Genomic DNA, 21,760 nt, shown 5'->3' with positions numbered 1-21,760 from the left:
CCATAATTTCTATTACCCATTTCAATGTAATAATTTTTTTATTAAAAAAAAAATGTGTAAGATCCAATGGAAGACCCTACAATGTCACAACAAATTAATGGGATACGACAATGACTTCCCCTCGATTGTATTTGTGGGTTTGAGATCAAACCACGTAAACGCCCACTTCTTCTACCAACTTTCCCAAGGTAGAGACCACTATTTATAAGGTCCTATAATATGTAAATTCGATTCCCATGCCAGCATCTTCCTAAAATTCTTATCCATTGGACACACTGAATCTTGATTCTTGATTCCAAATCTCATTTGCTGCTAAACTGGAATCATTTTCCTCTGCTCACCAACATCAATGATCCAAGTTCAAAACCCATTATTCAACCACTTGCATCCCAGGTGTGAAAAAAAGAGAGAAGGAAATTAATTCCACCCAACTTGGTGCCTGTTAGCATACTTAAGAACACCGCTCATAAAACCAATGCTAGAAACTTTCAAAGTGACTTGTCTATGATGGGCATGACTCATTTCTCCCAATTTTCAAATATCCATCTCTAGCTGCATATGAAGGTCTGCCCCATGAAACAAATAGAACATTCATTTGTCAGTTTGGGTATCAATTAATGAAAATGGTTCCATGATAGCTTGAGTTCAGATTCCTATGGAAGAAATTTGGGAGATAATGCTCTCTGCACTCATTATCTAATCTCTATCCTACTGCACCCATCATTTATTTTCAACCTCTTCCTCTTCATCTTTTTCTTCAACCTTTCAGCGTCGCCCCAATCGTCATTATCCGTATATAAGTTCGACAACAAGAAGCATCTCCTTGCACTCTCAGGCTCGAGCTCATACACATTCTTAGCCACTATTTCTGCAAGTTCAATGTTTCCATGATTCCTACATGCCCCTAACAATGCTCCCCACACAAATGAATCAGGTTTGATGGGCATTTTCTTAGTCAAATCATAAGCTTCATTGAGATCACCTGCTCGACCTACAAGATCCACCATGCATGCATAATACTCTAACCTTGGTTCAATCCCCTTTTCTCCTCACATTAAATGGAAAATTTTATATCCAACTTCAACCATTCCAGCATGACTACTAGTTGTGAGGGCTGCTGTGAAAGTCAGGTGATCCAGCTGTACTTCCTCCTTCACCATCTGATTGAAGAGCGCAATTGCTTCATTACAATATTCGTGATTTTCATATCCAAAAATCATAGAGTTCCAAATAACCATGTTTTTCTTGCTCATCTTGTTGAACAACATCCCAACTTCGTGTATGAAACCATAGTTAGCATACATGTCAACAAGAGAGCTATTCCCGAATATGTCTTCTTCGACTCTAGCCACCAATGCATAGTCATGAATATTTTTTCCACGTTTTGAATCTGCCACAGTTGCACAAGCAGGCAAGATGCCACTAACTGTAAATGAACTAGGCCGAATTCCTGCACGAACCATCTGTTTAAAGGTATAAAAAGCCACATTGTTGGGGAAATTTTGTACGAACCCAGATATAATTGAGGTCTAAGATATGACATCAAGCTCGATACCATTGTGCCTTATAGTTTGAAAAAGATCTAAAGCCATTATGCCATGACCCACTTGAGAAAAACCTGCAATTAATGCATTCCATGTCACTGAATTGGGCTTTTCTCCTGTTTATTTCATTACCAGATCAGGTCCTTATCATATTCAAGGTAGCAATCCAGGACCCTCCGAGTCTTAAATGCAAATCAAGTTCGGATTAGATCTTTGAATTGACCCAATCCATTGCTAATCCTCCAAAAAAGAGTGACTTCATTAACATGAGTAAGAATGCCTATAAGCCTAAATAAAATAAAATAAATGGGGATGTTGTGGGGGAAATGCAAAACCTAAGACTTCAATTTGTTATGGTCTCACTGTCATGCAGTTTGTTTCTCAGGCTAGGATACAGTCCCACCAAAAAAAATTAATATACAAAAGCCCTATCCTTTATTTGCTACTTGTTTTCATCACAAGTACTTTCAAACAAATCAAACTTACATCAAAGATATAAGTGTGTGGACCTCTAGTTGAGAACCTTGGCTTAATTTGACCTACAACAAGAATCACATACAATCTTTTTGTCAAAAACAACTTCAATTACATTCTCGTCAAGTAACAATAATATGAACGCACCTTAGCTTGTGTACGTGTAATCTTGTTCGAGTGTCAATCAATATGTTCATCTTTACTATCAGAATCTGTGTGACAAAGTCAAGCATTTCAAGATCGAGTAGGAGAGTGCCAGACACTAGTACCAATAAAAGATTTTAAAGTTTCCTCGATTACAAAAACCAAGTAGATCAAGGACACACTAGGCATAGACATAATAATCATCAGCAGAAGAGGTGGACTAGACAGTGAGGATCAGGGCATCATTCAAAGCTCCTGTACAAAATACAAATAAAAGCATAAAAGATGTGGAAACCTGTCCATCTTAACATAGTTGAGTGACCAACCATCCAGAAAACCTTTTCCCAAAACAAGGTTGTTGGTGTGCCCATATCAAGTACTTGAAATGGTAAATAACATCATAGAGAGAGAGAGAGCACGACACTTCACACAGACTTCTGAGATACTTGGGGGGGAGAGTGGAGGTAGTTAAATTTGTATCAGAGCCAAGCATAATGAAAAAACAAACTATTCCATAATACATAGCTGTTAGTGGTCAAACATATCACACAAACAGTTCTTTTGCTTGGTGTCAATTTCTAACCCACAGAAATGTATCTAAATTCTTACATAAGGTCGAATTCAATGTAAATCAAATGAACAGTAAAAATTCAGTTGACAGTGCAGCCATCCCATTAAAAGATCAAGCGGGACCTAGTGTGCACACTTGAAACATTAAAAGGAATAGACGCTAAAACATGATGGAGTAACTTTCCAAACTTAACTTCTACCTACAGAAAAGATGGTGGCATAGAGAAAAACAGAACCACTTACAGGAATTCGAACTACATTCTCCCTCTTCCACCCAAGAGGATTGTAGACAATAATAACCTACAGAAGAAAAGACATAAAAAGATAGAATTCATAACAGAAGTTTGTAGTCTTCTATTCAATGAAAAAGAAACCAATTTTTAACCTTACCAAGATTTTCTCCAGAGACAAATCAACTTCTAATGGAGGACAATAACTTAATTCAAAAGAGGGCACTACAAAAGAAAGCCACATGTGATGAACTTCAATATTCAGAATAATCCGGAAACCAGTTTCATAGGCCTATATGTATTAAAGTAAAGAACTTGAGATTTAGCTTAAATTCACGCAGTAAGAATTTTGCTTCCAAACTGGGGAGAAAGTTCACAACACGTCCATGAAGTAAGGGAAGATTTAGCTTCTAATTTACGCATATCCCATATGCGTGCCTGAAAGAAAACATTTCCTCTTTAAAAATTGAAATTTCCTCAAAGAAGAACACAGTAAAAGCTTACAAGAGTAGAAGAACAAAACAGGTGAGAATGATCACTGCTTGAGATACAAGATATAAAATTATGAATTGCCATTCAAACTCAAGATTACAGCTCTCGAAGTTCAAAATTCCAAAAACACAGCAAGGAAGTTACAAATAAATAAATTTTGAATAGTATGCTCATCTAAATTTACCTTTGTGATTTCATAATTTATTGGAATCAGTTTAGCCAAAGGAGGACACTCCAGAGAAGCCTCAAGAGAATCATTTTGATGGAGGTAACCCCACCTAGCTACTTGACTAGTATTTTTCATGTTCAATTCCTCGATCTGCTTTTGAACTGCTGGCTTCAACACCTCCAACTCACTCATGGCATTTGATAATTTCTAAAAATAGAATATCAAAAGTAAATTTCACAGATGGGACACGAAGTTGGAAAAAAATTCCACTGATTGTGTATACAAAAAGCATGGTGAAAAAAATGTAACAGTGCAGGGAGTCTTCTTCAATACCTTTTTTGTGCTCTATATGCTTTCTCCTAAGCTGGCTCATAGAGTTGTTGGGTATTTGGAGAAGGAGGCAAGACATTCATATACAGCTCCTGCTATTGCTATAGACTATTGGAGGCTGCCCAAGGATGCCAATCTGAAGGTGCAAGTTCATGGAAAGTAAATCGAACCTATAAAACAGATGGCAACAAAAGTTCATTGAGAAATGAAAAGCTATGCAACATAGATAAGAAATCAGAACCAATGTCAGAAACAAATAGAAATCTTTTGAAGCGATATTTGCAGGCAATCCACAATGAATATGTTCATATCATCACAAGATAACAAAAAAGAGATAATTAATTTCGATAAATACTGATCCGTAAAATCCTAAATTGTATGAAAACATAATCACAAGAACTAAAATGAAATAAAAGTAGTTTGTGTGCAAAGAACTGAAACTAAAAAAATAATAATTTTCAAGCCGATAGTCATGGTAGACCAAACTTTGATCTGCCTTGAGAGGAAATTAGTCCAAAACTTAGTGCATTTTCATTCTAGTCATCTTTTTATTATAAGGGTAAAATTTTTATCAAAATGAAAGAAGAGAAAAGAAGTTGAGCAGACCTACCAAGAACAAGAAATAGAAAGAAACTAAAAAAAATGCCCTCACTCTCTCTTTAAAATAGTTCCAAAAGATTTCATCACGATATGCAAAAAAGACATAACTCAACATGCCTATTAACCATAGTAACCATAGGCTAAATCATTACAACATACTGACATTAAGAGAGAACTGAAAACTGTAACAATTCAAATGAATGGATGTGCAACTCCTACAAAACCATAAACACACTACAACAAAAAATGTAAAGTAGGAACGGTTTATAACCGTTCCTAATCCAGTCCGAAACGGTTTATGGACCGTCTCTAATCCAGGCGTCGTTAATGAGGCTAAACGGCCAGATCTCAGGAATTGGAACGGTTAAAAACCGTTCCAGAATTCCGAATGTGGAACGGATAAAAACCGTTCCAAATATGCATTTTACATCAAAACACATTGCATAATAATACCTCTTAGACATCAATTTAAAATCCGATGTCTATCAGACTGATGTCCTAAGTCAAACTTTAGACATCGATACAAACCGATATCTAAGGTAGTGATAAATCAATATCTAAACTTTAAATAAAAAGTAATTCTTAATTTTTTTTTTCTACACACCTATTACCCACGATCAAAATAGACCTAAATAAAGAATATCGAGATTCTTTATCACATTAATTTATACACAAAAAGAGTTACAATGAGTCATAATTTACAAATCCAAAATTACCACTACGTCAAAAAAGCCCAAATTCTGTACTTATTTAGAGTTTATTTCGACGGCCCAAATCTCACGTTTATATTCGCCGGCCCATATAAGCCCACTATAATAAATCGACAGCCCAGCCCAACGAACACTGCGAGATTTCGGCGCTGCTATAGCGGTAAATTCGACGGCTCTAACCCGTCGTTTTTATTTCGTCGGTCCGAAGCCCACGTTTCGGCCCATACAATAATTCGACAGGCTTAGCCCACCGAATTTTTTCATCGTTTTACCAGCCCAACGAACTCTCCCTCTCTCATTCTGTTTCATTCTCTCGCATGAACTCGATCTCCTCTCTCATTCTGTTTCATTCTCTCCTCTCGATCTCTCGAACTATCGGACTCTCGGTCTCTCGATCGCTCTGATCTGTGGAACTCTTGGTCTCTCAAAATCTCTGATCTCTCAAACTCTCGATCTCTCTGATCTCTCGAACTCTCCTCTCGATCCCTCGAACTCTCCTCTCTCTGTAAGCCTCTCTCGATCTCTCCTCTCTCTGTATTTGATCTCTCTTTCACCTGCGATCTCGTCATCATCTGCGCCTTCCAAGAACTGAAGCTCAAATCGAAGTACTTAAGCGCAAATCATTGATCTTCTCTTCTCAGCCAACTATTTTCGAAGATCAAATTGATATAGCCATTTGATTGGTTCAGTTCTAGTAAGTATTGTTTCACATTTCTAAACATTTTCTGTAGAAATTGTTAAATTCTTCATCAATTTTTAAATTCTTCTGATTCTTCATCAATTTTCCCTTGTTTTTAGGGTTTTTTTAACAGTTCAATTGATTTTGTTTAATTTTTCTCAACAAAATTAACTTATAAATAAATTCTTATTTATTTCCTATATTGTTTTTAGATTTGAATTCTTATTTAAATAAATTCTGGTTTGATTTGGTACTTAATCTATCATTTGGAATCTGATGTTACACTTGTCTGTAATCTATCAAGTTTTTTTTTTTCTGTTACAGCTTCTAACTTACCAATTTCCATCAGATTAGGCATTTAGCTCACCTATAATGTTGATTGAGTTTGACTCATACATACATTCAACATCATGTCAGCAATATAATCCATCATTCTAAGGCATTTAGTAATTTGCATTTGGTTACTTGGAGATTGAGTAGCATTACATATATTCAAATGTATAAATTGGAAAACTTGACCAAACTCTGAATTGGAACACTTGATATATGATCTGACTTAGGTATTTATCTCATCTCGATATAGGCTTTGATTGACCTGGGTTTTACTTATTTCTAGTAAAAAGTGGAATCATGATTAAATAGGCAATATTCAAAATTAGAGTGACACAGCTGCATTTTCACTAAACTGTAACTTCAGGTCTGAGACATGTGTTACAATGAAACTCTAATGAACTTTCTACTAGTTCAATGTTTCCGGGGGTGGAAAGAAGTGAGCGTCATCTCATCTCATCTCTTTAAGACATAAGTGAATTTTCAAGTCAAGAGTTGGTCATTAAACTTTATTATCTAAATCCCTAAGCTATTTAAAATTTTCTATTCTGCTGTGTAGTTTGCATACTCTATTTCTTCTTAATTAAGTTGTAGAGTCACCCAGCAAATGCAGATGCTAATACTACCCATATATACTGCAGTTTTTTTTCCCTATTTTCATTATGAATGTAGGAGTGGAGTGTTCTGTAACACTCATGAAATTCAAATATTTAATTTTATAGTGATTAATTTGAACAGGCATGAATTTTCCTTCTGTGAATTCATTTGTGAACTGTATTTGAGCTATTTTCCTATTAATATTTAATAGTACTTAGACTTGTTTCTTCTAATCAATTAGAGCATGACATGGGTTGGACCTGATCTTGATCCAATTCGGATAAGGAACAATAGCCTTTGATTCATTTTTCCCTGTAGATGATGTTTATAATCCACTAAGAGAAAATCTGTGGTTGGCATGAAAGGAAAACTCAGTTCAAAAGATTAAACAAACATTCACACCACATTACCCAGTTGAGTAGCCAAAAGCCAAAGAAATACTTACCGATATTCCCATGAATGTTAAATCCCTCATCCCAGCTAGGCAGGTGTTTTCTAGCCTTCCCCTTCCAATCTTCTTCAAAACTAGGAGATAGAGTGTAGAGTACAGCTTGAAAGAGCTGAGTTGAATTGGTCCCAACCACAATGTGTCAGTCCTCCATCTCAGCGTTCCCCATCAAGTTGTGTAATCTTTTTACTTGTTTGGCAAATTCAGGTTCCAAGAACCAACAAAGGGGCCCAATATCAGCGTAGTAGCTCATTCTTCGCCAAAACAGCTCAAACACTGTTGGATCACCACTGTAAATATTATATGTTAGTGTACACTCTCTAAGCAAACACTAAGCAGTTGTTGTACATGAATCCTAGATGAACAAGAAACAGATCCCTAGGAAGCCTTCACTGATCCGAATCAAGAATTTTTATTTTTATCCATTAAGGATCATATTTGATAACTTATTGGTTTTGATCCACATTATGATCCCCCTTAAACCATGTGCATGCGTGCATGTACAACTTAGTAAGTATTAGCATATATCTTTATCGCTTAAGTTCCAATCTTTCTTATTTTCAACTTATTTTGTGAATCTATCCTTTGTTTTTTCCTCTTACTTGTCAGTTGTATGTTTGATGGAGAGGCTCGAAGTTCCAAGCAAAGAGTGGATGTCGAAACCTAGGTTATCAACGGAATATATTGATGGTGTAGTGTCATTTATTAAATACTTGAGAACGAATAAACAGAATTTCGGTTATGATGATCATTATTTTTGTCCTTGTGTCAAATGCCGTAATATTTCATCGAGAAGGAAAGATATAGAAACAATCGTAGAACACTTAGTTTGTGACGGTGTAGATACTTCTTACACGAGATGGATATTCCATGGAGAACATTGGAGGGGCGAGGATCATGTAACAGTTGGGGCTAGTACGTCTGTTCGTCAGTGTGATGAAGATATGATCCCAAGAATGACAGATATGTTGAATGATGCGCTTGGACGTTTTTCCAACGAAGAAGATGAAGTTACTTGTATGGACGAGTGTTCTGATAGAAACGATGACCAAGTTCATGATGATTCAACAGATGATATTCAATATCACCAAATGATAGAAGAAGCGATGCAACCCTTATATCATTCATGTCGAAAAGAGGATACAAAATTATCAGTTATAGTTAAGTTGTTGAGTATGAAAACTAGACATCAATGGTCTCAGAAGAGTTTTGATGAATTGTTGCAAATGATTAAAAGGATATTGCCACATGATAACTCTTTACCAGAGAGTACCTACTCTGCAAAGAAAATGATCAAGACTTTAAGGATGAAATGCGAGATTATTCATGCATGTCCTAATGATTGTATATTGTATTGGAGAGAGAATAAAGGTAGAGATAGTTGTCCAAAATGTGGCGAGAGTAGATGGAAACCGGTTAATGAAAAGAAGTCGAGAAAAAAATTTTTACCGGTGAAAATATTGAGGTATTTCCCACTAACACAAAGGTTGAAACGAATGTATAGTGTGCCATGGATTGCAGAGAACATGAAATGGCATTCTAAAGGATGTCAACAACGAAAAGAGTTTATGTGTCATCCAGTGGATTCATCTTGTTGGAGAGGAGTGGATAGTAAATGGGGAGATTTTGCTATTGAGCCACGTAATGTTCGGTTGGGACTTGCAACAGATGGATTTAATCCATTTGGGATGAAAAACAACTCATACAGTTGTTGGCCTGTTATAGTTGTTCCGTATAATCTGCCACCATCTTTATGCATGCGGAAGGAGTTTACGATGTTGACACTTTTGATTCCTGGGAGAAATGGTCCAGGACATGACATTGACGTGTACTTGCAGCCACTGATTGCAGAGCTAAATGAGTTGTGGTCTACAGGAATTGAAACATATGATGCTAGCACTAAACATATGTTTACAATGAGAGCAATTTTGTTATGGGCTATACATGATTTTCCAGCATACGGTCATTTATCGGGTTGTAAAACAGCGGGAAAATTTGCATGTCCTGTTTGTAGTGAAGGAACAGATTCAATGTGGTTAAAACATGGTGGAAAATTTGCTTATATGGGGCACAGAAAATTTTTAACTGATCTTAACCATCCTTTCAGAAATCAAAAATCTCAATTTAATGGGTATGAAGAAAAAGAGAAGCAGAATCGTCGGTTGAGCGGAGTTGATCTATTAGCCAAGTTGGAAACAATTCATACAGAGTTTGGAAAATTACCAGGTAAGAAAAGGAAAAAATCTATGAATGATGAGACTCCATGGTCGAAGAGATCAATATTTTTTGACTTGCCTTATTGGAAGGATTTGCCACTTCGTCACAATCTTGATGTGATGCACATTGAGAAAAATGTGACTGAAAATCTCTTTGCAACAATTATGAAGACGAAGGATAAGACTAAGGATGGCCTTAAAGCTCGATTAGACTTGAAAGAAATGAAGATAAAAAAGAATTTGTGGCCGATGAACATTAATGGCAATGAGGTTTTACCAAAAGCTCTTTACGAACTGTCTAATGAGGAAAAAGAATTAATTTGTAAAACCTTATGGGATTTGAAAGTTCCTGTCGGATACAGTTCAAATTGGAAACAAAATGTGAGTTTACAAGAACTTCAATTGAAAATTTTGAAATCACATGATTATCACATACTTATGCAACATTTATTACCGGTGTTGCTAATGCACGCATTCAAGATGAAGAATCAAAGCCGTTGCGTGCTGCTATTCGACAACTCTCAATATTTTTCAATGTCTTATGCTCGAAAAAAATCAATCGTTTGGAGTTACAAAGTTTTAAAGGACGTATTGTAGAAACAGTGTGTGTATTCGAAAAATATTTTTCACCTTCTTTTTTTGTTTCTATGATACATATCCTTGTGCACTTGGTGGAGGAAGCGTTGATGTGCGGACCAGTTAGATATCGATGGATGTATCCTTTTGAACGGTATGTGATGATCAATAAGTAATGAATATTTTTATTTGTCTTATCGTTATCTAATTTGTAAAATATTATTAGGATGATGAAGAGTTATAAACGATACGTGGTGAACCAAACATTCCCAGAAGGTTCTATCACAGAATGTTATCTTATGGAAGAAGCAATGATGTATGCTATGCATTACATGCCCGATGATTTACGTAGAATAGGAAGTCATCAACGAGGCCAACATATGATTATGAATGATGACTGTGAACCTGCCTACCCTATTGATAAGAATGGGAAACGTTATGTTCTGAACAATGTGGAGTATGAGCAAGTTCGCAAATGGGTACTTCGTCAGTCTGCTGAGAATTCTCAATGGGAAAAGTATGTAGCAACAACTCAAATTTATTTTTATATTATATGAATTTAAACCTCATTAATTCATACTATTTTCTATAGGAAATATAATGATTACCTTCAAAGTCTTGCGTCAAGGGCTAATAGTCGAAAGATCAATTCACAAGTAGAGAAAGAAATGCCATACGCTCATTGGGTTAGAGAACAACTACATGACGATTTCAGCCCCTCAATCACAAAAAGGCTTGCTACCGGCCCAAATGCTTCTGTAATTTCATATAACGCATATGCAGTAAATGGGTATATTTTCTATACAGCGGAATATGAAATGAATTTATCAACACAAAACTCTGGGGTGTCGATGAAAGCTGTAACGAGTTTCCGGGCAAATGCTAGAGATACGAATTATGTAGATGAAGAAGTTACCTATTATGGTATTGTAAAGAAAATACTTGAGTTGGACTACCTAGATTTCAAAGAGACGGTATTTTATTGTGATTGGGTGCGTATAGAAGATTCAAATGGGTATGTAGTTGATCGAGACACAAATTTACGATATGTTAATCTAGAGAGATTGATGAGAAATACAAAAGTGGACGATGAACCGTTTATTCTTGCCTCACAAGCAACTCAAGTTTTTTATTGTAAAGATCAAAGTCGACCTACAGAAGCTTGGCACGTGGTTTTAGAAGCTCCAAAGAGATTGAATAAAGATGTAGACGCTTTTGAAAATCCTTTAGCATTTGCGGCAAGTAACGTGGATATTTTATCATCTGTTCTTAAAGAAGATATCATTGAAAATGATGATGAAAACTAACTATATTGGTACGTTATGTATCTATTTATGAAAAATAGTGTGTTATAATGTAATGATCTACTTTTATTTCTTTCAAATACAAATTCATTGTTGATATTGTGTAATATTTCTGCTTTGGTTGTTATTTAACTCACTATTTGATTTATTGCTTTCATTTTTAATCTTATTGCTTTCAAATATTTATACTATTTTTTTAATGTTATTCCATACAGGCCTTATGACGTTGATAGAAGATTCTGATAGCTCGTCGATGGAGAATTCTGATAACTCGTCGACATCGGATTTTGATAGCTCGACACCCTCGATTCCTACACGAGATAGTCATCAGAGTTTGTCGACATCGGATCCACATTCATCATCTGATTTACGCCTTCATGTGGAATTCAATGCTATGGGGCAATGCATCGGGGATAATTCGACAGACTTATCGACCAATATAGGCCGCTATGCAATGGCACACGTACCACCTTTCTATTCATCTTGGAGGAAGGTACCGACGGAGTTGCTTGAACTTATTTGGCGTCTTCTCCAGGTAGTTTAAATATTCTATTGATTAGTTGCAATAATGATGAATCTTTTCATTATATTAGAATTGATTTATTTGTTTATATTGTGACAGTCCCGTTATGACATTTCTGAAGACTACAAGAAGTTCTGCCTACAGAAAGCCGGTCATGCATGGAGAGATTGGAAATATCGATTGGGGAAGGAATATTGCAAAGTTGGTAATACTGATGCAGAGCGAAAGTTGAATAAGCCCAAAAGTAGATGGATCAAACAGGATGATTGGGAGAAGTTTGTTGATTTAAAATCGACATCGACTGACCAAGAAAAATGTGAGAAAATGAAAAAGCTTCGTAAGCAAAATAAAACTCCACACACAACCGGTAGAAAGGGTATAGCAAAAAAGGCAGAAGAAATGGTAAGTATTAATTTAATTATTAATTTACATACTCTATTTCAAATGTTAATTAATTTGTATTGCTTTTAAGATTGTATGCATTTTTGATGTGGCACATTTTTTATCTAAATAGAAAAAATATAAGACGGATGGTCGGCAGCCCACAAGAACAGAGCTTTTCATCGATAGTCATACGAGGAGTGATGGTAGTGCTCTCACTCCTGAGTTGGCTAAATCTCTTGTAAGTGATGTCATTTTTTTGGTCAAATTTTTTATTTTTATTTTTGAAAAAATTATTTATCATCTTAATGTTTTCATTGTTTTGTAGGGTCAATTAAACAATCTTATTAAAGAAGATCCTAGCTTTGCCCATAAAGACATTGACCACGATCCTATTTCCATTGTATGTATGACTTATATTATTTAATTTTGATATTTTATTTTCATACATTATATTAATTGTAGTTATGCATAGGTGTTTGGGAAAGATGGAAAAGGCAGAGTAAGAGGTATGGGAGGCGGAGTTTCAAAGACTTCATTACGTTATACAATTCAAAGTCGGAATTATACGAATAAATTTGAAAAAGACATGGTTAACTTAACTCAACTAGTTCATGCACTAATGAAAGATAAGAAAAAGAAAAAGAAGAAGAAGAACAAGCACAAGAAGAAAAAATCATCTTCATTTGAAGTTGGAGGTCCTTCTATTCAGGTAAATATTTTAGCTTTAGCAATTCTTCATTTTATCTTTAGAGATTCTTCATTTAATTCTAATAGGCGACATCAGATTCCACAATTCCTAATAGGCGAGGAGGTAAAGAACCAGTATCAGAACCATTACCATCATTGAATAATGGTAAGGTATGCTTATTGATGAACTTTAGAAGGAATGTGGTCTACGCCAAAGGAGCACTAGTAGATCCTGAGAAGCCAGATATGGAGTATTATTCAATTTGTATCGATGAGATCATTGATTCTTCGGCTGAGCTAATGGATAGAGTTGGACCCCAAGGGACTTTACTTGATATTCTTTGTGGTGAGGTGATTAGATGGCCTAGGAGTCATTGTCGTGTATTTTGATAGGCATGAGGTAATTTCTATAAATCTCAATTCTGTTTTAGATTTTCCTAAGTTGAAACTGAATTACAATGAGTTATATATTGATATGCCCTTGCCAAGGTTTTTTCTTTCTTTTTTTGAGTTCTAATTATTTGGTTATATATTGATATGCCCTTGCCAAACCGATTGGTCTTGTTGATTTTATTGGATTGGCTTTGATTAAAAGCAATCTGAGATTCGATTCAATTTGTGAGTTACTTTGCTTAGGACCACACTTAATTAATGTTAGATTTCTAAGCTTATTATGTGTATTCCATGAGTTCAGCATTAAGACAAATTTGGTTTGGGTGGTCACGTCCTCTGAAATACACATGCATCCTTTTTAGGAAATCAAGCCATCATCCTTTTTGTGATTGATCGAGGAATGATACATAATACAGCCCCAAAAAGCCTGGAAAATAATAAATAAAATTAATGCGTGTAAGTGGGGTGTGTGTGTGTGTGTGTGGTGACAAGATGCATATATGTATATATGACTTGGGATCCGTTGACTCCTAAGAATGACTCATGAAAAAACACATGCATGATCCCAACTCTTTAAATACAAAATCCAATGGTTGAGATTTATGAGTATTTTGATAACACAAATCTCGGATATACTTATCCTGAGAATAAATCTCCACCATTGGATTTTGCATTTAAATGATTGGGCTCGTGTGTTTTTTTCATGAGTCATTTTTAGGAGTCAAGGGATATATCTTGGCCCTATATATATATATATATACAAACACCCGCAACGACCATCATAGTCCAGCATATGGTATAACAAAGGGTCCAATTAGATTTTAATCATTTACTTTTCTTTAGTTACTGGCAGTCAAAAAACTGGACAATTCAGTTTCCAGGCAGCAAAGTGAAGAAGAGTTTTTTGAGCTGGTGTCGAGTATCTCTAAACTGCAACATGCTAATATTATTGAGCTTGTGGGTTATTGTGCGGAGCATGGGCAACGGCTACTTATCTATGAGTACTGTAATAATGGGAATCTCCATGATGCACTCCATGCTGATGAAGAACTCAATAAGAAGCTTTCATGGAATGCCCGTGTCAGGATAGCCCTTGGAGCTGCAAGAGCTTTGGCGTAAGTACATCATCCAGTTTACATTCAAATGATCTTTGGATCACTTTTATCTTGTTCGTAGATGTTTTGATATGATAAGGATACATTGCATGTGTGTAGAAGGCATAGGAAATGTATTCATAGCTTGTAAATCTAAAGGGTACAAGCCGCCCAGCTCATTACCATGTCCTTTGGGATGAAAATAAGTTTACTGCTGATGGGCTTCAGTCTCTTACCAATAATCTGTGCTACACGTATGAAATCTCCTCCTTTTTTTTTTCTTCTGTGTTACTCCTTAGTTGCATGTTATAGATGTGATTTCCTTTTTTTGCAGCTATGCAAGGTGTACCCGTTCTGTCTCCATTGGTGAGTTGCCCTCTATCTCTGTATATAGCCCCAAATATAGCTTGGGTGGGACCCATCTTTATGTTTTATTATATGGATTTTGTGTGTGAAATAGAAGTAGTTAATGATGTTCAGACATTTGGCTTGTTCCATGGGGCTGAAGTCTTGGCCCCACCATACCTATCAGTAGCCTCCCTTTTTCTCCTTTTAGGTCTACATAAAAATCTCTTACATTTTTCTGAACAAAATTTAAATTGTTCTCTGTATCACTGGTTGTACTTCCGATTTCACTGCATATAATGTCTAGTGCTATAAGAAAGCTTTATTGCAAATTTGTTTGAGAAATATATTGTATTTATGTTATTAATTGACGGTTAATGTATGAATGAATGTGTTATGGCAGTACCCCCAGCATATTATGCACACTTGGCTGCATTCCGAGCACGTTTTTATATGGAACCACTGGATCATTGGTGCGGCCGCTGTGAGGCCCCTCCCTGCCCTTAAGGAGAATGTGAAGAGGGTTATGTTTTACTGCTAAGGAAAGCAGAGGGCAAGACAGAGCCATCCCAACCAATGATAGAGATGCAACGTTGAGCCATCTTGTAGATTCAAGATGTGCAGTTCTGTGCCTATGTCACATCAGCTGCTAAGGAAAGCAGAGGGCGGCTTGTACCCTTTAGATTTCAAAACTTATTTTCATCCCAAAGGACATGGTAATGAGCTGGGCGGCTTGGAAGCTATTTCATACTGGCTCACACTTGTATTCATAGCTTAGTTATGTTGACTTGTATCCTTTATGCACTGCAATTGGGATGTTGCACTAACCGTCTTTGTCTTTGTCTTTCTGTGTATAAAAATTAGGTGCTGGATTTGATGATGAGAAGTCACTGCTAATGTCACAGATGAGCTTGGAGAAAAGGTTTGGTCAATCAACTGTTTTTGTTGCATCTACACTCATGGAAAATGGTGGTGTTCCTCATTCAGCAACTCCTGAGACTCTTCTTAAAGAAGCCATCCATGTTATCAGCTGTGGGTATGAGGACAAGTCAGACTGGGGAAGAGAGGTATGATGGTTTCTCTTGTTTGATGTTTTAAGACTGGGGATTAAAGATCTATCATCTGCTTTCTGGTGTTAGTTTCCTCACCCAAACATCTCATCCTCTTATTTGTTGCATCTCTCCATTTTGTGTACCCCTTATCATAGATTCTTAAAATAGTGAAGTAGGCTGCTTGAATATTATGCTCTTCCTAATGATCCATAATTTTAAGTTTTATATTTCCAATTTTATTATCTCAGATGCTGCCAATGGAAGGTTCCTCCCCTGCGTCAGATGTTAGCCAAACAGAATTGAAATCTCCAACTATGCTGAGTGGTACAAATTCTGGGAGGCAAAAGAACAAAATCACTTCTTGTCAGACTCCCAACATGTCCAAAGAGACACCTCCCTCCACCGGTACCTTCATTCACAGGTACCCCGGGCAGAATTCAGCAGAGATGAGACTCAAACCACCTGGACAAGCACCCAAAGGAATAAACTTTCTTTTATTTGGCAAATCATCCTGTGATGACTCCCGTAAGCAGCAACAAAGTGACTTGCCTTCTCAAATGGATAATGGTTCCCATGTATACAAGCAGAAGAATCAAAGTGTGCCTGAGAATTTTCAAAACTCCAACGAGATACCAACATCTCGACTTCCTTTATGTCGACCATCAAACATGTCAGAGAATAACACACCCGATTCTGCTCAGAAGGCACTCTTGTCCACTTTGGCATTCGCGTCAAAGTACGAATCTAAAGAAGCTCATGGATGAGATGAATGAGGAAAGCGATGGTCGTGCCGCTCCTATTGTTAAGCTTGGTGATGCGTCAATGGCATCTCCTTTCACTGCAAAGCATGTGTCTGTGGCTCCCACCACTGATATAATCCGACAGGGTAGGAGTACTCTAGTGACCACTCTCCAGATGTTCAAGATACTTGGCCTAAATTGCCTCAAGCTTGGTGACATCCAAGCCACCATCAGTGGCATCTTCACAGCAGCCTTCTTTCTCTTCATATCTCATGCCCGTCCTCTTCCGAAACTATACAATCCATCTGAATTTCATGTCCTCTTCATATCTAGTGGGATTTATTTTATTTTATTCTTTTTTTTTGTAAGACTTCATTACATTGATGTATTTGAATATGATCTCAGGAATTCTTCCAATAAATATAAGAAATTTTTTTTTTTAAATCTTATTATTCTTTATATTATGAATTGAATGCAAATTGGTGTGGATCGGATGTGAATAGACGGGATGGAATGTGAATGTTGATGTGGATATAAATGTGTGATTTTTTTCACAGGTATAGGTTGAAAACAAAAGCATTTTGTCACATAAAAGTTTTGATTGTCGAAAATATGGTAAGAACCCAGATTCGACGGTCTTAAACCGTCGAAAATATTTTATTCGACGGTCGTAACCCGTCGAAAATAATTATTCGACGGCTTATAGCTGTCGAAAATAATTATTCGACGGCTCATAGCTGTCGAAAATAGTTTATTCGACGGCTTATAGCTGTCGAATTTATGAAAAATTCTATGGTTTTTAGCCGTCGAATTTTTTTTCGACAAGAAAAATTTCGATAGCCCCGTTCGACGGTCGGGACTGTCGAATTGATCCATAATTCGACGGTTTTAAACCGTCGAATTTTCGGTATTTTCACATAGTGTACAATGCATCGATAAAATCTTTGCAATCATTACACAAGCACAACTGTCTACAAGGAAGCAAAAGGATTGAAACCTCCTTACTCTCGCATGGCCTGCAAGCCATCTTCCCTCTTGCCGGGATTCCTAGATCAACCTGGGATGATGCTCAGATGGTTGTTCGGGTCAATATAAGAGGCCGCGTCGTTAACTTCGCTATCCCCACAGTCTTTCTTCGCTTGGTCAGCGTCCTGTGCAATGGTCTGTTTGAGGTTGTTTTTCGTAACTTTTTGCCCATTCCTTTTTCTATGGCACTAAGAAAAGAAGACGTGTGCCTCTGCTTCATCTCCCTCACTCCCTTCGCTATGTGTTCTTCCTGTTCACCAAGTGTTTCTCCTAAGCACGCTAAAACAATAATTCGAAAGCTAATGCACCAAGGGATTATAGTAAAAAAGTGGTTTGATACCTGATCTCGGATGTAATAGTCAAATTAAAAATATTTGAGCGTGAGGTGAGATAGGTACATATAAATTAAGAATCTTTACGTAAAGCCCCTACTTCAAAATATTTGAACTTACTAATTTAGGCTTTTTCTTTATGTTTTTTTGGTTATTGTTGTTGTTGTGTCTGTGTCATTCATTTATTTATTTATTTATTGGGGGGCACCCGGGGGGGAGCAGGCAGTTTATGAAGAATCTTTAACTAAAATTCATACTTCAAAATATTAAACTTACTGATTTAGCCTTGCCCTTGGTGGGAGCTCCTCGTTTAGCAACCGATGATGATAGGAGCAGCTACTGTTTGTGGGTGCAAACCAGGGAATGGTGCACTTAAGGACATAGAAGCCAGCGTTTGTGCTGTCTTTTGTTTCTTGCGAGATGCTGAGACAGTAGCACTGGGTACTGGATCATGAACAGGTTGAGCAGTACTATGCAAGCCAGATTGGAGCCCACCTGACCGTCACCACTCCCTGAAGTAATCATGATATAACACTTCCAGTTAAAAAGGTAGAACTGATCAAAACTTGTTGCAAATCTGATTGATATATCTCGGAAAAAAGAACATAGTTCACTTCATGACATTATCAGACCTTATCCTCCGAATGATGTCATCTGCATTAACTCTGCCTAGAAGCTCTCTGTGTTCCTCATCTAATAGTCTAAGCTCTTTTCTAAGTTCTGTTATTAAACTTTCCTTCTCCTGAAGAATTTCCATTTCATGAGGTAGTTATCTAAGCATGGTGAAGAAAATATAAATGCATTAGTGGTGAAATGATGTAACGATAAATACCCAAGTAATGGCATCAGATTGGGCTTTAAAGGCCCGTAGGACTGAACTGTATGCTTCTTGCTCAATATGGTGGAACTGGGCCTCCATATCATTATGCGTCGATCTAAGGTATGGGACATAACCAACAACAGCAGATCTTCCATTCCCAGCTAGACGGCCACCCATTTGAACTCTATTTTGATGTGAAGGAGGAAGATCACATCTGTGCCTGCAGAAGTTTAAGAAAGAACTGAGAAGTAAATAAAATAATGGGATATCAGTAGCAGCTTAATCTAAATGTTAAGATAAAAGAAAAAGTCTTTATTTTCATGCTTGAAGATTAAAAATCAAAATAGTGGATCCATCCAAGTGAAGTAGGACAAGGTTCAGGTTTATTAAAAAAATTGGGTGCAGAATTCAGGCAAATTGCTTATATTGCAGAAAGAAAAAACCCAACAAAGTTGCCTGGGCAGCCTATGAGTTACACACAATTCCCCCACAGGTGAGGCACAACACAACTCTTATCTTCAGCTCAGTGGATGTTTAATCTTTCATTGTTCCAACATTTCAAGTCTGATAGAGATGCTTGCTGAAGCATTTGCCAAGCAAAAACCAGTGACACTAAAGATGGTTTACACAAAGATGAAAATAAATATATAATGCATAAAGGAATGTATACGACAACTGTGAAGGAATGCATTTTTGACATTCAACTGTTGTATTTCAAATCAATGCATTTTTGCATCTCTCTCTCTCTCTCTCTCTGTGACTCAAAAATCATTTGAGCTTAGAGGTGAATGCACATATTTCTTGAAAGGCAGGACAAAATTACAGAACCAAAACCGAAAGGCATCCGCAGTTCTTTGTTGTTTCCATTTCTGATTCTTGTTCCACTTAATTATTTTAGAATCATAATCGACAGAAGTCAAAACTGAGAAGATATGATGGTTCCCAGTTCTAGTTACCTCAGGAACTAACCAGAATCAACCCATGGACACCCATTATGTTCTTTCTAAGAATTAAAGTGACAATTCCTCATGCATTAGAGATTACTTATGTAGTTAAGTGAATTGACATACCTGCTGTTGGCAATTCCTAGAAGGAAGAGGAACAGCTTGCAAGCGTCGGCTATATATGCTACAAAAACAGAGAAACTAGTGTAAAAGTAATGAAACTAATCAAGCTATCAGATCAATTGTTACGATACCAAGAGATAAGGGATTAACCTTGTTACGATACCACGTCTTCTGCATTATCATGTACACACTAGTGTCCAAACATGTTCTCATCCGAGACTCATGAACTCTTCTTCATGTTCTGATTCATTGCCTCCAATACGTGCGACATCTTCGTCGGTGGGTCAGATTTAGATCAGATCATATCAGATTAAGCATAATATCCCATTTCCTTGATATAAGTCCAGCTTCAGCCAAGCCTGCAACATGCAATGCAGATAACTATGACATGTGATGATAGAAATCTGGGAAAGCCATGAACTCTAAGCACAATATCCCATTTCCTCACCTTGAATGGATGTGAAATTGGGGTCTTCGGGTGTAACATCATCAAACGCCGGTTCAGTAGCATTCTCTACGTACATTGCCGGATATACTTTTGAGGATGAATTCCTAAATAAAATAATAAAGGACTCCATAATCAATGGTTCATATCTTTAGACATCTATATTTTGCTAGAAAATAAATACCAAGTATTCCGCTACCCATCCAAGAATGATCACCATACAAGTCATGGAAACAAGAGAAAACAAACACCTTGAAAGACCATTGCTTGCAGAAACCAACCATCGGGCATACTCATGACGAGTACATAGATCACTAGGTTGGACATCGGCCTCGATGACCTACACAGATAGAAAGGAACCAAAATACCTTAAAACTAAGATAGCTATAGTTCTTATAAACAATAAATTCTCAAAATACTGTGCACAACTCTGCTAGAAGTATTGTTTTATTTAGTTCTCAGAATACCCACATCAGTTGTTTGTATATCAAACAACTCATAGACTAAAGTCTGCAAACCAAAAATAATATCAAGTAACCAAATAGCACAACCCCAAATCCCAAACAAGTTTGCTCATAGGCGGACCATTCAAGATCCAATCTGGCATAACTCCAAGATATCATTGTTGGAGGTCAAGTAATTTTATAAATAATATGCACCTATAATTTTGGTAATAATGTAGATCTTCTCCATAGCCCATGCACTAGGTATACCATAGTCACCAAGTCAAGTATAACAAAGAACTTTTTCATGAACATATGGCATGAGTGCTTAAAGTTATTTATTTATTTATGATTAAAAATCTTATTCAAGAAGAGTACTAAGAAGAACAATACAATTACCGGAAAAAATCGCTTCCCAATAGAAATGTCAATCACTTTGATTATTTGAAAGTTTGAAACAGTAGTTGGTTATTATGCAAACCGCAAAGAATGATGAGAGAAATTCTTGAACAAGATGAACCCTCAAAAACCAATTAATGTGCATTATCCTCTAATGACAAAGGGACTCGTCAATATGGACCCCAATAGAAACATTAAAAGAACATATAGTATTTCAACTGAAATCGCAATGAAGCAATGTTGTAATTTAATGAAAGAACAACTATATCAAAAGCTTAGAATCAATCAAACAATATGTGAAGAATTGCATCACCCCAATCAACAATTCTCCCATCTGTCCCCGTGACTTAAAAGCATGGATGTCAAAAAAAAAAAAAAAAAAATTATAAGACGGTCATAGAATGCACACCTCAAGCACTGAACGAGCTAGGTCATGATCTCCATTTGAATAAGCAATGGAGTTTCCAGGATTTTCAGAAAGCTGCCATTCCAAACCCCCTTCCTCTGGAAAAGGCCAACAAATATATAAATTACTCAAATTTCCCCATTCATGACAAGATGCAAAAAGATTAATATTCAAGAGAGATAAGAATTAGT

The 21,760-nt window shown here is 36.5% G+C and overlaps 4 protein-coding genes and 1 pseudogene across 7 annotated transcripts; 3 read left to right on the top strand and 2 right to left on the bottom strand.

The window, feature by feature from the left end:
• Positions 1 to 692: 692 nt before the first annotated feature.
• On the bottom strand, positions 693 to 5,832 carry LOC147391356 (pentatricopeptide repeat-containing protein At1g20230-like; annotated as a pseudogene).
• A 4,199-nt stretch (positions 5,833 to 10,031) lies between these two features.
• On the top strand, positions 10,032 to 11,418 carry LOC147391355 (uncharacterized). Its single transcript, XM_086457220.1, has 3 exons — positions 10,032 to 10,263; positions 10,336 to 10,626; positions 10,702 to 11,418. The coding sequence occupies exons 1-3, from the start codon at positions 10,181 to 10,183 to the stop codon at positions 11,414 to 11,416; spliced, it is 1,089 nt and encodes a 362-aa protein (XP_086313346.1). The 5' UTR covers positions 10,032 to 10,180; the 3' UTR covers positions 11,417 to 11,418.
• A 73-nt stretch (positions 11,419 to 11,491) lies between these two features.
• Positions 11,492 to 13,470, top strand: LOC147391354 (uncharacterized). Of its 2 annotated transcripts, none has more exons than XM_086459596.1 (6): positions 11,492 to 11,948; positions 12,036 to 12,338; positions 12,451 to 12,558; positions 12,646 to 12,720; positions 12,793 to 13,029; positions 13,105 to 13,312. In XM_086459596.1, the coding sequence occupies exons 1-6, from the start codon at positions 11,613 to 11,615 to the stop codon at positions 13,165 to 13,167; spliced, it is 1,122 nt and encodes a 373-aa protein (XP_086315722.1). In that variant the 5' UTR covers positions 11,492 to 11,612; the 3' UTR covers positions 13,168 to 13,312. The 2 variants fall into 2 exon arrangements, with proteins under 2 accessions (XP_086315722.1, XP_086315721.1); XM_086459595.1 differs by having other exon boundaries at positions 11,493 to 11,948; positions 13,095 to 13,470.
• Positions 13,471 to 14,238: 768 nt separating this feature from the next.
• Positions 14,239 to 17,247, top strand: LOC147391353 (uncharacterized). 3 transcript variants are annotated; one of them, XM_086417390.1, is made up of 7 exons: positions 14,239 to 14,515; positions 14,615 to 14,748; positions 14,829 to 14,860; positions 15,243 to 15,555; positions 15,704 to 15,906; positions 16,140 to 16,613; positions 16,666 to 17,247. In XM_086417390.1, the coding sequence occupies exons 4-7, from the start codon at positions 15,456 to 15,458 to the stop codon at positions 17,101 to 17,103; spliced, it is 1,215 nt and encodes a 404-aa protein (XP_086273516.1). In that variant the 5' UTR covers positions 14,239 to 14,515; positions 14,615 to 14,748; positions 14,829 to 14,860; positions 15,243 to 15,455; the 3' UTR covers positions 17,104 to 17,247. The 3 variants fall into 3 exon arrangements, with proteins under 3 accessions (XP_086273516.1, XP_086273518.1, XP_086273517.1); XM_086417392.1 differs by having other exon boundaries at positions 16,140 to 17,247; XM_086417391.1 differs by having other exon boundaries at positions 14,615 to 14,860.
• Positions 17,248 to 17,560: 313 nt separating this feature from the next.
• Positions 17,561 to 20,109, bottom strand: LOC147391352 (protein EMSY-LIKE 3-like). Its single transcript, XM_086417061.1, has 5 exons — positions 20,027 to 20,109; positions 19,880 to 19,937; positions 18,822 to 19,029; positions 18,622 to 18,731; positions 17,561 to 18,501 (listed from the first exon to the last, which is right to left on the bottom strand). The coding sequence occupies exons 3-5, from the start codon at positions 18,984 to 18,986 to the stop codon at positions 18,492 to 18,494; spliced, it is 285 nt and encodes a 94-aa protein (XP_086273187.1). The 5' UTR covers positions 18,987 to 19,029; positions 19,880 to 19,937; positions 20,027 to 20,109; the 3' UTR covers positions 17,561 to 18,491.
• Between the last annotated feature and the right edge of the window lie 1,651 nt (positions 20,110 to 21,760).

This window comes from Akebia trifoliata, chromosome 11, assembly GCF_017979445.1.
Source record: "Akebia trifoliata isolate Shusen 1 chromosome 11, ASM1797944v1, whole genome shotgun sequence".
Classification (NCBI taxonomy): Eukaryota; Viridiplantae; Streptophyta; class Magnoliopsida; order Ranunculales; family Lardizabalaceae; genus Akebia; species Akebia trifoliata.
Note: the sequence above shows the minus strand (reverse complement) of the source record. Positions and strands in the feature narration are given on the sequence as shown.

Bases quoted from the DNA above. Each gene is read 5' to 3' on its own strand.
- LOC147391355 (XM_086457220.1), top strand. From the start codon at position 10,181: ATGATACATATCCTTGTGCACTTGGTGGAGGAAGCGTTGATGTGCGGA. The intron at 10,264-10,335 runs GTATGTGATGAT...AAATATTATTAG, and splicing joins TGGATGTATCCTTTTGAACG to GATGATGAAGAGTTATAAAC. The intron at 10,627-10,701 runs GTATGTAGCAAC...TATTTTCTATAG, and splicing joins GAGAATTCTCAATGGGAAAA to GAAATATAATGATTACCTTC.
- LOC147391353 (XM_086417390.1), top strand. From the start codon at position 15,456: ATGTGCAGTTCTGTGCCTATGTCACATCAGCTGCTAAGGAAAGCAGAG. The intron at 15,556-15,703 runs GTAATGAGCTGG...TATAAAAATTAG, and splicing joins TTTTCATCCCAAAGGACATG to GTGCTGGATTTGATGATGAG. The intron at 16,614-16,665 runs GCATTCGCGTCA...GAGATGAATGAG, and splicing joins AGGCACTCTTGTCCACTTTG to GAAAGCGATGGTCGTGCCGC.
- LOC147391352 (XM_086417061.1), bottom strand. From the start codon at position 18,986: ATGGGTGGCCGTCTAGCTGGGAATGGAAGATCTGCTGTTGTTGGTTAT. The intron at 18,732-18,821 runs GTATTTATCGTT...GAAATTCTTCAG, and splicing joins AATCTGATGCCATTACTTGG to GAGAAGGAAAGTTTAATAAC.
- LOC147391354 (XM_086459595.1), top strand. From the start codon at position 11,613: ATGTTATTCCATACAGGCCTTATGACGTTGATAGAAGATTCTGATAGC. The intron at 11,949-12,035 runs GTAGTTTAAATA...ATATTGTGACAG, and splicing joins TTATTTGGCGTCTTCTCCAG to TCCCGTTATGACATTTCTGA. The intron at 12,721-12,792 runs GTATGTATGACT...AGTTATGCATAG, and splicing joins ACCACGATCCTATTTCCATT to GTGTTTGGGAAAGATGGAAA.